Source organism: Rattus norvegicus, chromosome 16 (assembly GCF_036323735.1).
Source record: "Rattus norvegicus strain BN/NHsdMcwi chromosome 16, GRCr8, whole genome shotgun sequence".
NCBI classification, from domain to species: domain Eukaryota; kingdom Metazoa; phylum Chordata; class Mammalia; order Rodentia; family Muridae; genus Rattus; species Rattus norvegicus.
Window position 1 is genome coordinate 26,787,593 of NC_086034.1, and position 15,240 is coordinate 26,802,832.

The following is a 15,240-nucleotide window of genomic DNA, read 5'->3' on the forward strand; positions in this document are numbered from 1 at the left end:
AGACTAAGACAGATTTTAATAGCATCACCAGTGGTAGTAAAGTTTCATTGACACACCCCTTCTTCTCATAAACAGTTTTTGTCCTTTATAAAAGTTTTGTCCATTATAATGAAAGACACATAGCTAATAAGGCTGGATAATGACAGAGCAGCAATCTAGAATGGACTAAGGTTCACATTCATTAGTTTTGTGACATTGCCATCCGTGGGTGTCTCTTGTAACACTGTTGTCTTGCTGCCACTGTGCTTTTCACACACTCACTTTTTAACAACCCATCTGATTTAAGGCCCCTGACCAGAAACTGTTAGTTTCCTATGTAGTGATGACTTCATGGAGTGATATTAAATTAATTTTAAAAGCCTAATTTTGGATATTTGCCTTCGCTTTTCTACATACTCCATTTTGGATCCTCCAATTATATCAATTAGATCCTCCAATTGTATCAGTGAAGTATAATCCTTCAATATTGTTATAGTCTGTCTAGTGCTAAGTGGTTCTAATTAATAAGGCAAGAGACCACTATTCTCTGACCCAGGGGCTTAACCAATCTTAGTTTCTATACCAAGGCATAAATGTGATCCTCACACATTACATGAGAATGGGACGTGAGAATGACCATTCGGGTAGAGGTAAATAACCCTTGGAAAAGCTATGTCTCTTCAGTGTTCAATTGTGTTTGTGAACCTAGAGGGTCCTCACCAATAAGAAAAATCACTATCCAAATGCAGAAGCACCAGAGAACAGGCAGAGTAGTCCCGTTTATCACTGTTCGCTTACAGTGGGTAATAAAGTCTGTTCTTGTCTTACTGCTCCATAAGAGATGCTTGTAAAATAGATCGGTGTTTTACGGTGCTCTGAAATATCCGTCTGTCTCTGAAGAGAGGGACTCAGTTTCAGCCAGGCAACTTATGTTTGGTTCCCTTGTTAGGGTTTGTCACAGACAGTATCTCTACAGTCAAGATCAAGTAGATATGGGCAGAGCAGAAAAGGAATACATACACCTTGGAATGACAACTCAGACCTTAGGGATTCGTGGAAGACATAGGAACGGTGGAATACCTAAAATAATGATGTATTCTCAGAAGTTCTCGAATGAATAACTTACCAGGCATCTACTATCAATATCTAAATCCCTGGGTTTTTTCAAGTTGTCATAGTCTATATATATAATATGTCTAGAATATATCTTATGCTAGACTTGAGTAAATTTATTTTCTCTTATACATACTCTCTTCAGTTCATACATTCAATGAGTGTTCAATGTTTATTCTTAATTTAAAAAAAATCAATTGTTTTGCCTTCATCTGTAATTATATAGGGGCAAAAGAGAAATAAGGTTTTCTAAAAAGTAAAAACGTAAGACTGTTGGAGAGGGAAGGATGGATGAGGAGAGAAGGAGCAAGTGGAGGAGAGGTGGCTGACTTCTGACTTGGCAGGCCATGGTGTGACAGTGACATTGTGAAGTCTCAAAGTGAGGAAGGACAGTAAGGTGTGATCTCCGTGGATTTGTGAGTGAAGTACTTTAAGGGCAAAGAAAACAGAAAAGGCAAGAGGCTCTGGAGGTGTGTTCCTGGTTTATGAAAGGGCAGCCAGGGGGCAGTCCCTCTGGTACATTGTTGCCTAGAGAGTTCTTTAGGAAAGAAGTTGTGGTGTTGAGGACAAAAGGACTGACAGCAGAGATTCCTGGAATCTAGGCCATTTGAAGGATCTGAGGGGTTAGAAGCATTTTAAGGATCAACAGCCTTGGGGTACCTTGAGCAGTGAAAGCATGCAGTGAGTACCTCACATCAGTGTCTTCTGAGTAGATTATACATGGGTGCTAAAGAAGGGATCAAAGAGGCAAAGGTAGCTTCTCTAATAGTCTATCCCTCAGATGATTGTGCTGCCATCAGATCTGGTAGGGGAACCGAGAAAGCAGAGGATTCTGAATTCATTGTGAAGATGGATGACTGGGACTTGCTCACAGACTGAATGTAGGATTTACAAAAGGTAGAGTCAGGGGGAGAAGTCTTTATCATCACATTTTCATCTTCATGATGTAAAATGTTCTCTACTTTGCTCTCTATACTTCTTAGAAGGGAGAACAAAATACAGGAGGTAGAGGGTGGGAGGGACTTGGGAAGAAGAGAGGATGGGGAGAAGAAAAGGAGAGGCAGGATCAGATATGAGAGGAGATGGGGATGATATACAGAGGGTCAGGAATTTGAACAGAGGAGTGTAGCAATGGGGGATGGGGAACTGGGAGTAGCCACCAGATGCCAGGAAAGCAAGAGGCTCCCAGGACCCGACAGGGATGAGATTAGCTGAAATACTTTGTTCTCTATACTGGGATTTTAATCATACTCTGGAGCCTCTTAGAATCTCTTAGAAACTCTAAGATATTCTGCATACAGTAGACATCCAGGAAAAGACTAAGAATTCAGCCATAGAGAGCAAATGAGTAACATAAAACTAACAATGGGCTTAATAGTCACTGACATAATGTTCCTTATGTAATCACATTGTGGCCAATAGCAAAGTAAAGTCTATCAGTGAATTATTGACTATTCAGAAAAAAAACCAACAAAGTTATAGCATACCACAATTCATTAACCAAGTAATCTTTTCATAAATATAATTAAAACAAGAGGTGCATTAGTGTTCAATAAGGCTGTTTTTGATGCTTGAGATCAAGATGAATGCTATTTTATTGAGTACAAATAATGGAAAATTGACCAACTTTTTAAAACAGTATAAATATACTTACATCTCACTTTAAAACAAATATATGTGGGTGGTCACTGTCTGCCAAATGCTATCATTGTGAATGTATATAATCGTTCTAAATTTCTAATCTGGAGAATGATAACTTTTATTTTCACACTTATTTTATGGTTTCAAAATGACTACCTTAGTTGTAATCATTGGGTTTATCACCTGAGAGCAGAATAGCATAATGGTTTTCACAGAAATGCCCTAGCATTATACATACACATACATATGTATGTATACACACACACACACACACACACACACACACACACACACACACATATCAAGGGCCAAGGCCAGGGCGTATAGCCAAAGAGGAAACTGAAGGCATGGCAGGAATTACTGGTTGTGAGCCGAGGAAGAGAGAAGACTCACTCATATGCTGCTATTGGTGGTGCCAACTATTATAAGCATTGTAGCATGCTGTATGCAAGTTCCTCAAAGCCTACAATCCCACTCACTCCTGGATGTGTCACTGGAATCATTGTGTCAGAGAAACATTTTCATCCATGGGTTTATTTAACTTAATAATAGCCTAGATAAGGGATCTCCACCTAAGTGCCTATCAATAGATGGACAAATGAGTAGAGAATAGGTATACTGTTATATTTTATATTATAACCTTGTATATGTGTATATCTTACTCAGACATAAAATATGAATGGATATTTGACATTTGTAACAACATAAATGGAGATGGACACCATCATTGTTACATAAATCAGGCATACCAAAAAATCCTATATGTTAAAGACTTGATCATACAGACGTCAAAAACAGAGTCATGGTTACCAAAGCCTGAAAAGGAGCTTCCCCTTTGGGGAAGGGACTTAAAAGATAGCTGAAGGAAGGAGGGATAGCTTCTCATGCTCTGCAGTACCTTGGCAGCATAGCTTAGTTGACAATATTTCATTGAGTATTTAGCAAGAATAGAAAGGATCTTGACTGTTCCTAGTACAATGTCTAAGGTGACACTTATGCTAACAACCATGATCTAATCATGCACATGTGTCCTTGCATTGTAATCTCACACTGTATCCTCAGAGTGTGTACAGTAAAATGAGTATGTGCTTTTGGAGAAGGTGCTTTTGCAGAGAGTATGGTCTTTCTGCCTCTTTTCCCTCCATGTTTCCTGAGCTATACAGATACAGGTACTGTGATATAATGGGTAGCTTTGAACCTGGGTTCCCCATGATATGTTGCTCTCTGCATGGTGTCCATGTCTGGTTTTCTGTGATTATCTCCAGAAAGTGATGTAATTTTATTTCAATCAAAAAATGAAGTAGAAAATAAAGAGATGAGTACAATTGTTCTTCCCAATGGATTATTGTTTAAGCTTTAGTTTAAAACTTATACTGCCTAGTTTACCCTAGGAAAATCTATGAAAATCTCGTCTTCCAAGAAAGGAAGACAGAAGAAAATCACCTCTCAAAGAGGAGGTCAGTAGTTAGAAGTGAAGAGGGCACAGTGAAAAACGAAGAAAGGAGCTTCGTGCAGAGTTCTCTTTAATCAGAAAGGAGGCAAGCCATTTGTGAGTTCATATGCCTGCTTTTATTCCCTTGTCTTGCTTCCTCTAACAGTAGAGCAGTCCTTTTCTCTGGTCCTCCTTCACCCTTCCCTCTGTCTTTTCATCAGAGTAGATGACTCATACCTGACCGTGCCTCTGTGCTGTGCTCCTTATGTTTTGGTTAGCTCATATGATTGACTTGTGATACCTACATTGTAGTGGAGCTGGGAGACACATGATAAAATGCTTTCCTTCCTGCACTTTTCAGGTAAACTCTTAGTGGTCTGCTGCCAATGATAGGGACTAGTCCTATCCTCTCCTTGCATCCTTTCTATGGCTTATAAATAACACTGTCTTTCATATCCCTTCACTGCATGAATGTTTCAGTTCATGGAGTAGTGTCTCACTGTAGACTCAGTGGCTTCCTGAGTCTATCTTTAAACTGCCTCTAAGTCACATATACAAGATCATGTACTGAATGAAAGTAATCTTTCCACAATTTTAATTTTGCCACCAGGACAGATTATAAATTCTTATAATAAATATGGCTGTTGAACCAGCTTATCAGTGGGTTTTATGTAGCTTGGTCTTATGATTTGGGGACACATGTAGTAATTAATATGTAATGCTGATGACCTTTCGATCAGCAGGGCCCTGACTAAGCTCTCTTGTGGCCTTCAGAGCTAATGTTGAGCATGTTCTCTTTTATTCTGAAAATCGAAATATTTATCAATTGGTAATACTTTCAGTGGTAGTGCGTTCCTACATAAAGAAAGTTGTGGTTTATCTTTATGAAACTGGGATGTGGGGATTGTTAGAGTTGGATTCAGTTCATTGGACCAGAAAATAATCAGATATTTTCCTCTTTTGGAGGGATCTTTTCATTTTTCCCTCAGGTATAGCATGTTTTTCTTTCATCTCCATACACCCTTCCCCACATCACATGGCAACAGCTTTAGGAATCATATCAAATGGGGAGAAAGAGTAAGGTTTTGGAGCTAGAGAGAGGACTCAGTGCTTATGAGTGCACATTGCTTTGGAAAATTCAAGTTCAAATACCCATGACGGGCAGCTTTTAACCACCTGTAACTCTAGGACTATCTCATGCCTCTGGCCTCTGCAGGCGCTGCACTTGGGTACAGAAGCTCACGCATATACGTCATTAATGTAAACCTTTTTACAAAGAGTGCAGTTATAGAACTGCTGAATTCTGCTCTAATGCCGGTCCTAGGAGTCTCTCCCAGGAGCTCCCAGCATCCCTTTTCTGTTTACTTGTCTCTGAAGTATCACATGCCCATCCTAGTTGTTGGAGGGGCTGGGCAAGCTGCCATCTACTCTGTGTCAGTCCTCAGGGACAAGAAAGAGGGAATTGAGAATAGCTTTTAATTGGCCAACCAACAGTGTCTGTGAGTCCTTCCTACAACATACATTCGTATGTTCGTTTCCAGAAAGAAACTGTTTGCAAAGTGGATTTTGCTGTCAACCTTGCTTGGAATCAAATCAAAGTTTTCTTCCTATGCCTTCTGACTTTGAGCTTCCCTGGGCTTTTTTCCTTAGAAGTGAAAAGGGAATAGTAATGTTACAAGTTTTGTAGTGATTGTGTGAATAACTTCATGTTAGGATATTCATGAGGACATTCAGTGAATGTCATCACCAAAGCCAGTGCCGTGCTCAGATGCAGAAAGGCTGACCAGCTAACAGGTTTCTCTCTTTGAGCAAAATGATCTGGAAATGCAGCCCTTGAAGCAGATGTATACAAACCCTTAATCTGATTAGAAAAAAATCCTGAAGGATATATAGTCTTAACAGCATTTGCCTTCCTGTTTGGAAAGCCTGATGTGTGGTGTGCTCTTTTTTACAAATAAAACACTGTAGCGCTTATCCAGAGTCCTCACGTGTGGAAGCAGAGTGCAGAAAAGCACATTTTGACTAGAATGTATCAGATCAGGACTCTGTAATTTTCAGGATGTGCATTCAACAGTCCTAGACAAGTTACTTGGATGGAAACAGCACTCTTGGGGCTAGGATAAAACAAAGGCCTCTGCAGTGTTTTCAGTGATTAGAAAATAAAATGTCATAGCACAAGAGAGATGGGGAAGAGGAAGAAAGGGGCTCTCTGAAACACGGATGCCATTCCTTATACAACCAGCCACAAAGGAAATGGTGTAGAATGAGAAAAGCACCAGAAAGCAATTCCATGGTCTGTGAGCCTCATCTTGTTTCCTGGTAACCACTCTTCATACTCTTGAGCCTGAGAATTGTCTGATCTGAGAAGAAAAGCAGTGGAAAGTCAGAATGGCTTCTACAATGAATTACTGTCTGACAGGGGACTGGTAGGTGGATTCAGAGTGGAAGAACTATCCAGTTATTCTCCTCATGCCCAGACCCTCTTGGGCATATGCATTTCAGATGCATGGACTCTCTCTAGTACATTGGCATTTCTTCAGAATCCAGAATAAATGCTAATGAAAATTCTAGGGTAATTTCTTACCCTAGAATGAGTCAGTCATCAGCTGCAGTTACAAATACAGGAGTAATGTCAGCTTGGGATAAAGACAAATATTCAAAAACATTATGTTGTATGTAGAAACATACTAGGTGTGCTGTACACATGCAATTGTAAACTGTACTGACCACACTTCTCTGATTTTGCCTTTAGAAAACCCGTTATGAAATTTATGTCAGCATTCTGAAAGAAGGAGGCAAGGACCTCCTCAGTACCGAGGGAAATGAGCCAGTGGGACTGAAGAAGTCACACTCAAGTCCTTCCCTGAACCCAGATGCATCTCCAGTCACTGCCAAGGTCAAGCGCAACGTCTCAGAGAGAAAGGACCACCGACCTGAAACCCCGGGCATTAAGCAAAAAGTTACTTAGAATCCATCTGCGGCCAGGAAGTGCTGGTCATGGAGCAAAATAGGGTTTTTCAAGATCTTTCTGGTAATCCGTGAATATATTTAAAAAAAAACAGTCTGTGACTAAACGGTGCATTAGTAACCTTTCTATTGTATATTTTTGTTAGTTTCTGTACAGATGTCTTTGCTCTTGAGTTCCTTGCTTTGATGATTTGGGCAACTTTATAACTAATGCACCTTTTGTGAGAAGGAGAGGGCTACGGATGCTTTCTCCTTCTGCTTCCTCTTATTTGCACTTCTGCACAATTATTTTATGTGTTCCCAATCAACTGTTGTACTTTTTTTTTTAGGTTTAAATTTTTAATCCATCATGAAACACGTAACTGGACAAGCATTGTGCTTTAGTAAATCCTAGACTTTACATGTGAAATCCTGCCCAGTCACGGAGGTGAAATTGAAAGTTCATGGTTGCTCACATAAAAATGGCAGTGCTGGGAGTCAAGGTGTCCCAGGGTGGGACACTTCTGCATTCATCCTGGCACCTGCTGTTGGTGCTGGACACAGGACAAAGGGAGCATGAGGATGATAGGACTGGAGACCTTAGGGAGCACAGGAGTTTGACTCTGCTGTGCATTCCATTCAGCCATGCGAGGGAATTCAGAAGTGGAGTCATCTCGCCTGAAGGGAGGCTGAGGATGGATTGATACCAAGCCACTTCTGTTGTCTAAAGGCTGGTGTGTCGGTAATCAGCTCTTGGGGAGCTGCAGCAGTAGGATGTATGGTCTGCTATAGAAATGGTACCTCACTCCCATGGGATCTAGACTAGGAATCAAAATCATCTCTGTGGTCGATACCTTTCCACCCAGGAATAGATTCATTTTTAGATAGATGTGCAGGCATAGATCATGTCCTGGTTGAAACAAAACACTGTTGAAAATGAATACCACCCCCACCCCTTTTTTCCTTTTTCATATCAAGACCAATAAGGAGCAACACAGCTGCGGTCGTTCATCGGGGTCAGTGGCCGTCAGAGTGAACGTGAAGTCAGTCTGAGCACAGGGACTGAGGCTGGAGGGAGGTGATGATGTCTGTGCAGCTCCTTGGCTTCTCCTCACCTCCAGGTCTACAGCCGTCTTGCTGGGTTGCTGTGAAGATGCGCCTGGAATTATTTGTATACATTTAGTCTTATTTTTCCCTGTATTCAAAATGGTTTCCCCTTGCAGGCAAAGCAGTCCCTTTAAAATTTGAAGTAGTTAAGTAGAATATTGTCTGTAGAGGAAGAGAAAGTCATAAAAGATGAGCTTCCTCTGTGGCCGAAAACTCTCTAGTTTCCAGCCTTGAAACTGTATTCTCTAAAACTACTCTCTTCCCACCAAAATATCTTCCAAACTAACAGGATAACGTTTAAATATCCTTTATCCTCCTTAAATATTTTCTCTATTTCTTCTTGGTTAGTTGAAGGTACTATGACCAGAGAATCAGCTGCTCTTGCATGAATAGCATGATTCTAGTAAGTTAGAGAAAGCCTGTTAAAAACTCCTGGTAGTTTCTAGCGGCATCTCATTAGGAAGTACTAGCATTTAGTCACAGGACTGTATCAGCTTGTACTTCTTTCCGCTCTGTACATGCCCACCTTGCTTGTGCCCAAGTAACACTTCCCACCAATACGGTAGCCGCTTGCTTCATGGTGTTTTGCCACACTATTGGGAAAACCTCCTTAGACTTCTGTCTTGTTTAAGTAAAGGCAGTGATTTAATTTATATTTCAGAACCATGAGGCGAATATGGTAGTTAACATTGTGGTTCCATATACCAGAACTGTTTCATAGCTTCCTAGTGAATCCAGTATTTCCCAAGCAAGTTGCCTTTCTTCTAGAAGGTGAACTATCGCTGTCTTCTTTTCGCCTAAGTATTTGTAATCCCTGAAGGGAAAGGTACCAAGACCTTTTAGTCTTGAGCATCATCTTTAAGCATCAGTAGCTGAAAAACAGTTGACATGTCTAAATGTGTTTGTCCACAGTGTGCGTTTGTATGTACAGAATGTCCGTGTGTACTTATGTAGAGTATCTAATGTACATTGAATGGTACCTTGCTGCAGAGTTTCTGACATGGAGGATTGTCTGGGGAATACCCTTAGCATTAGCCACCATGCTCCTGTTACAGGACTCACCAGTGTTGTCTCCAGAGCTTCTGGACATGCTTATAGATAATCAGATGACAAAGGCACTTTTAAAGCTGTGGACTGTTCTGTCTTCATCATTTATCTTGAAAAAAATAACTGAAGCATTCTTTTGTGAGTCAGAACCCCAGCCTACCCTAGAGCATGGCTGTCTACCTTTGGGGGATAGGCTAAGAATGTGTCTTCCCTGAGGCCTCTGGAAGGATGCTGCATTCTCTGATCTGACGGGACTCTGGGGGTCTGGTGCATAGCCAACCCCATTTCTCCCACAGTATTGAGTCCTAAGAAGTGGAAGGCGGCCCTTTGTACAGCTACTCTAACCTGTTGCCCAGTGCACGGTACAGGGAACTCTTGTCCCCCTCCTTTCCATGGTACTTCATCCGGCCCCACCTCTACATACTGTCACCCCTACCTCAGTGCCCTGGAGTCTTGGAATTCCTCTCCATATGATAAAGCATTATCTATCTTACAATAATACCTTAAATGATTCTTAGTATTGAAAATACCAACAAGTCATGAAAAGACTTTGATGATAGCCTTGTTGAAAAACTGACCATTGAAGTACCCTTGTATAAAATCTGTGTATATCTTGGGCTTCACCCCTACCTCACATGCTGGCTTCTAAAACGATTTAACAGGAACACAGTTTTAAAAATTCTACTCACAGTCCTTGTTTTATTGGTATATCATTAGCATTTTTGAAAACATACTTCCAAAAATATGTATAATTTAATCTAACTCTGAGCAATGTCTAATGAAGTCAACTGTTACTTATATGTATCTCCATTATTCCCAATGAAACCGGCATGTGGGAGAGTCCTCTGGTAGAGACAGTTTATAGGTTGTATGTAACTTTTTAGAGTTGCTCTTAGATGGACCCATTTTTCTCATGCAGCGATCGTGTGACATGTCTAAGCTGCTCTGTGCTCCTCTGGTGTTTTCTTTTCCCTCATCCTGAAGGTAAGAACTATTTCCAAGGCAGATGTAATGTGAGGGAATTGGTTGTAGGAGAGGAAGACCTTCTGGGTTAGGTTATACTGTGGGTTAGTTTGAGTTATAATCTACTTGGAAATCAAGAGCAGGAAGGCACACCAGTTCTTCCTCACCTACTTCCCCTTTCTGTATGAAAAGCAAGGATGAAGGGTCATGCCCTGAAATAAGGAAGGCCCATCTAGAGATACTCATCATCTGCCCCTTTGATTAAAAGTCGATTTCCAATTGTCTTCCTGTATAAGAGAGAACTTAGAGGAAGTTAGCTATACATGGAGTTTTAATTCTTTGACAATTTTTTTTTCTGTTAGTCATCAGTTAAACCAAGCTTGACATCAAGTTTCTTGCTTCTGAACATCTAAATTTTTGTGGTTTAGCTCTTTTGGATACAAGATTTTTTTCAAGTCAGCAGCCTCCTTCCTGGTTTTAGTAGAAAGTGATACCATTGTAGTTCCGATAGCAGGGTGTTTTCCCTGTAAAGCTCACACTAGAGCCAATGCAGAATCGTAGCATCATTTAAACACAGGCTCAAGGACGATAATGCATCACGGGGTATGAGGTATATCTGTTCTTGTTTCAGAGCATCTGGGTCACTCAGACAGAAACAGACCAGTCAGTTTTGTAGGCAGAGGCCAGGCTGCTGGTGAATCAGCAGAAGCCTCGCCACCCATTTGTCATCTGCTATCATCACGCCATCCAGAGGACTGTGTCAACCCACATAAACTAACCCCTGACGTATTCCAGGGGTCCTTTGTCACTGCGCTTCCTTCCAGACTCCTTTTCCATCCTTCATACTTAACAGGACTGATATCTGAGGTCATTCTCCTTCTGCATCGATAGTAGCCATTTTCTCGCACTTGGCTCATTGCACGCGGAGGAAATGTCAGCAAATACTTGAATCTGCATGGCAGTTTGCTAACTGTATGCAAGAGTAAGGAGCAAGGAATCCAGCGAGTTACTGTACATACAGTAGGCTTCCTTAGGTCTGTGGGCACTTCCTTTGTAATGTATATGTATATCTGTTGTAGGGGGAAATACTTGTACAGAAAGTATGGCGTATGTCAGAGGAAATGCTTTCTGTCACCAGTGTTGTATTTGTGATATTTATAGTTGTATGTATGTATGTGCATCAATGTATAGATTGTGTATCGGTATATGGTATATATATATGTGTATGTTGAAATTATTTTTGTCCTTTAACAACCAGTATAATATGAAAAGAAAGTTTAAAAACCTCATAGGAATGATTATATAGTACAGTTGTTGAGAGTTCATATAGTGGTATCATTTTATTAAACTTAAATTCAAATGATATTTTGATTAAATTTTTTTAGTAAGACTTTACACTAGAAAGTTCCATCTTTAAGCTTTGAATTACCAGGGCAAAAGTGACTTTAAGCTAAGCTTGTGACTCTATTGAAGTGTACAGTGTGCAATGTACTCATGATGATTTGGGAAATACAGAGGTTGAGGGGAAAGGCAGCCTGTGCAGTCTTAGCAACTTTAGTATTAAGAGCACTTAACGATAAAGCAGAGCTCATAACTTAGGGCTGATTACAAACAGTGACGCTTTCGAGCTCACGTTCTTTATTGTTGTAATTAGTCCAGAAAAACACATAGCTTTCTGAAGAACTCAGTAAGTACCCAGTGTATCCTTTATGTACTGGTGTATATTTTAGCGTAGATCACTCTCCTGGTGCCACCTCTTTACCCTCTTTGATATAAAAAGAATATCACAGATACTGAAGTCTATCAGGGCATCCCAAGATCGGGTACTGTATTCCAGGTTCGCAATTGCACAAATTAACAGCTAGTATTTTAGGTAAAAGGACTATAGGAACAGGTTAGACCTTATTTAATATTTTTATACTTCGGTCTCTTTTTCCTGACTCTCCCCAAAGAAGAGCCGCTGGCCTTAGTTGTTTAACGTTCTTGCTTATATTATAAAGTGTAAATAGTAACTAAAGTTTTATTAACCAGCATGTTGGGTATATTTAAAGCAGCGACTGAGTGTGTTGGAGTGTGTGATTGGGCGCAGTGTCCGTTTGAACACACTGCCTCATGTCTTCACGTCTGAGTCAGAGAACCGGAAGTGTGAGGTCTGCGATGCGGCTTCAGCCCCAGGCTCCAGGCCTGCATTGGCAGTTACACCTGAGTTCAGTTTTTATTAATCCTTGGTCTCAAACGATTTTTTATAAATTATATTTCCCAATTTTGGTTTTATGTGTGGTGGGCTGGCTCTGTGGATAATCAGCAGGGCTTCTGCAAGAATAGTTCCTTCTAAGAATTACTTGGGATTTGCAGAAAATGCCACTGATTTAGAAGCTGAGTAGTAGAATTAAGGTGTATTTGAGGTCATAGCTACTTGAAAAGTTTGAATTTTAATATGAAGCCATGGAAGTTGTAAAGCCAAGCAATCATTTGACATGAATAATAATATTCACATTAGAGAGTATATATGCACATTGAATTTTTATGTTGTTAGGATACTTTTTAAGCTTTAGAAATAAGAGTGTTAGACCAAATTAAAGTGAAGGGGTGAGCTGGCTGTTTTCCACTTGGGGTAGTCATGTATTATTAAATCTTCTCCTAGGAGAGCCAAAACTGATTAACTGTTCCCTTAGGTGTTTAAGGAGAAAATCAATAGGCCTAGAATTCTCACACACACACACACACACACACACACACACACACACACACACACACGAGAAAGAGAGAGAGAGAGAGAGAGAGAGAGAGAGAGAGAGAGAGAGTTTTAAGCTATACAAAAGTATGACATTAAGACATTGATCTTGAAGTGATGACTGGAGGCAGTAGAAACTGTATCATAGATGTGTTCCAAGAACCAGGGGAAATGATCGAGTGCCAGTGTCTGACTCTGAGAGGGGGCAGGGACAGATGCTGTGTCCTTCTACTGGATACCAACTTGAAGACATTCCTGTGGCCCACAGGCAGTGACTCCAGAATCCCCCACTAGGGCTCTGCAGATCATTCCTTCCAGAATAGAGTGTAAAGGGAGAAGCCATATTACCTTCAGAGCCCAAGGTGTGGTTTCCTGCCCTGGCTTCTCAGCTATAGGTGACAGAGATTGCACTGGAGTATGCTAAACAGCTAAGCACTTGTCCACAGACCAGGATCTAAAGGATGAAAATGGGCGGGAACCCAGATATAATGCACTTTTGTAGGGGAGAGTTCAGCTCTAACTGGTAGTAGTGTGAAAGTAAGCACCTTGACTTCAATTTGGAAAGCACTGGTAAATGGAGAGAACTTTGGAGTTTCCCTATCATCTATATCAGTCTTTGAACACACCCTCAAGTCCCAGCCTCAAGGCTCAATAAAGGACCACATAGCAGGTCTGAGGCTCACTGCTCTCAGCCCTTAACACAGGGCAGTGGAGAGCAGGGTGATCTTCCCTCTCTGGAGCTTCTCCTTGGCCTTCTTCTCCACTTGGGCTTCTGCTCAGCAGCAGATATATTCTGGGTTCCATAAGGAATCCAGCTGTCCCAGTGGCTTGACCCTGTCAAGGCAAGATATCAACTCTGAGGATGACCCAGTCATGGAGGAAGAGAGTGTGACAAGATCCGCAGTTTGAAGCAAAACTGTGTTTGGTCTTTTCAAGAAACAAATGGGCACATTGAGTTCTGTTCAGTGTCAGAGGATATCTTTCCCTTTGCTCCCAGATTTCCAGAAATGGATAATGTTTTCATTTCTGTGGGAAGGGTCAAGAAACATAAAATTGCTCAACAATGCTTGCTTCCCTTGAGGGTTGTTGAGCAAAGGCCGATATGCCTCCCTGCATTCTCTTCTACCTCAAGATTTTGGAATTCAATTCTGGAACAGAAATTTATTTACACAAGAACCCTTGTTGTCAGCCTTGGTTACTGTGGGAGTTACATAAGGGTGACAGTCTGTATCTTCTAAGATAAACAGGAACTGGGCTTTGGCGGCCTATTGACCAGTTTATATCTAAATATAAACTGTGGCTCCAAATGATTGGCAATAACATTCCTTTACCTTCAAAGTTTTCTCCATCAGTCATTTCTGTGGCAGCACAGTTCCAATGTCATATGCCCCTGCAAATTGTGAAAGTAATTAGTGACAAAATAACCCTCCCCCCTTTCAGTGGCCAAACTGTCAGCTGTAGCAGAGCTGCGAAAGCGAGTACTACACTATGTACGGAAAGCCTGTTCCTTATCACGGACTAGACTCAAGAAATGCCATCTCCGAACGGTGGCATTCAAGGTGGTAGTCGTTTGAATGGAACAGTCATCTATGTGGACATTGTTAAAGTGTTTTAAAGAATATTTTGAAAATTAAGTTTACATTTTACAACTGCTTTATTTTTATTGAAACAATTGTATATAAATATTACCCTCTTTCACTGTTAATTAAAGTAAACCTAGACCTTGTAGACAAGTGGGTCAACTGATATGTATAGAAGCTGTGATGTAGACAATACCTTTCTCTTGTGTAAATGGTCATAAATATAGCTGTTCCTGTGTTTTTATAAGTTGAGGGTATTTTGTTGTTTTATAACAACAAAATTTATTGCATTTGAAATGGTTTTTATGTAATAGAATCATGCAAACAGTGAAGGATTATAACATGGTATATGTAAATGTATAAACTTTAGAAAGAAATAAATACAACAAATTTCAATCGTTTTGGGAGAATGTTTTTATTTGCTTACCTATACAAGTTGAATAATAATTTTAATAGTCAATAGTACTATACCCTGTGCCTTTCCATAAAAGGACAAGAGTGGGGACAGAGACATGGCTCAGTGAGTAAGAACACTCGCTGTGCAAGCATGGCAACCTTGCGTTTGGATCCTAGTACTTGGGTAAAATACAGGTTAGAGCCATCCATGGGCCCATTACCAAATGCTAACACGGTCTGAGACGAGATAATCTCTGAGAGGTGTTGGCTACTAACCTAGATCTGTCTCAAAGAAATGAGGT

The 15,240-nt window shown here is 40.6% G+C and overlaps 1 protein-coding gene across 18 annotated transcripts in view; it reads left to right on the top strand.

The window, feature by feature from the left end:
* Psd3 (pleckstrin and Sec7 domain containing 3) overlaps positions 1-14,943 on the top strand; it is a 563,941-nt gene extending 548,998 nt beyond the window's left edge. For 17 of the 18 annotated variants that reach the window (XM_006253039.5, XM_063275383.1, XM_063275384.1 and 14 more), the window contains one exon: positions 6,918-14,938. In XM_006253039.5, coding sequence (XP_006253101.1) covers positions 6,918-7,133 — 216 coding nt within the window. In that variant the 3' untranslated portion in view covers positions 7,134-14,938. Of the gene's footprint in view, positions 1-6,917 lie in introns of all 18 variants that reach the window. The other variant, NM_001419764.1, reaches the window with a different exon arrangement.
* Positions 14,944-15,240: the final 297 nt, after the last annotated feature.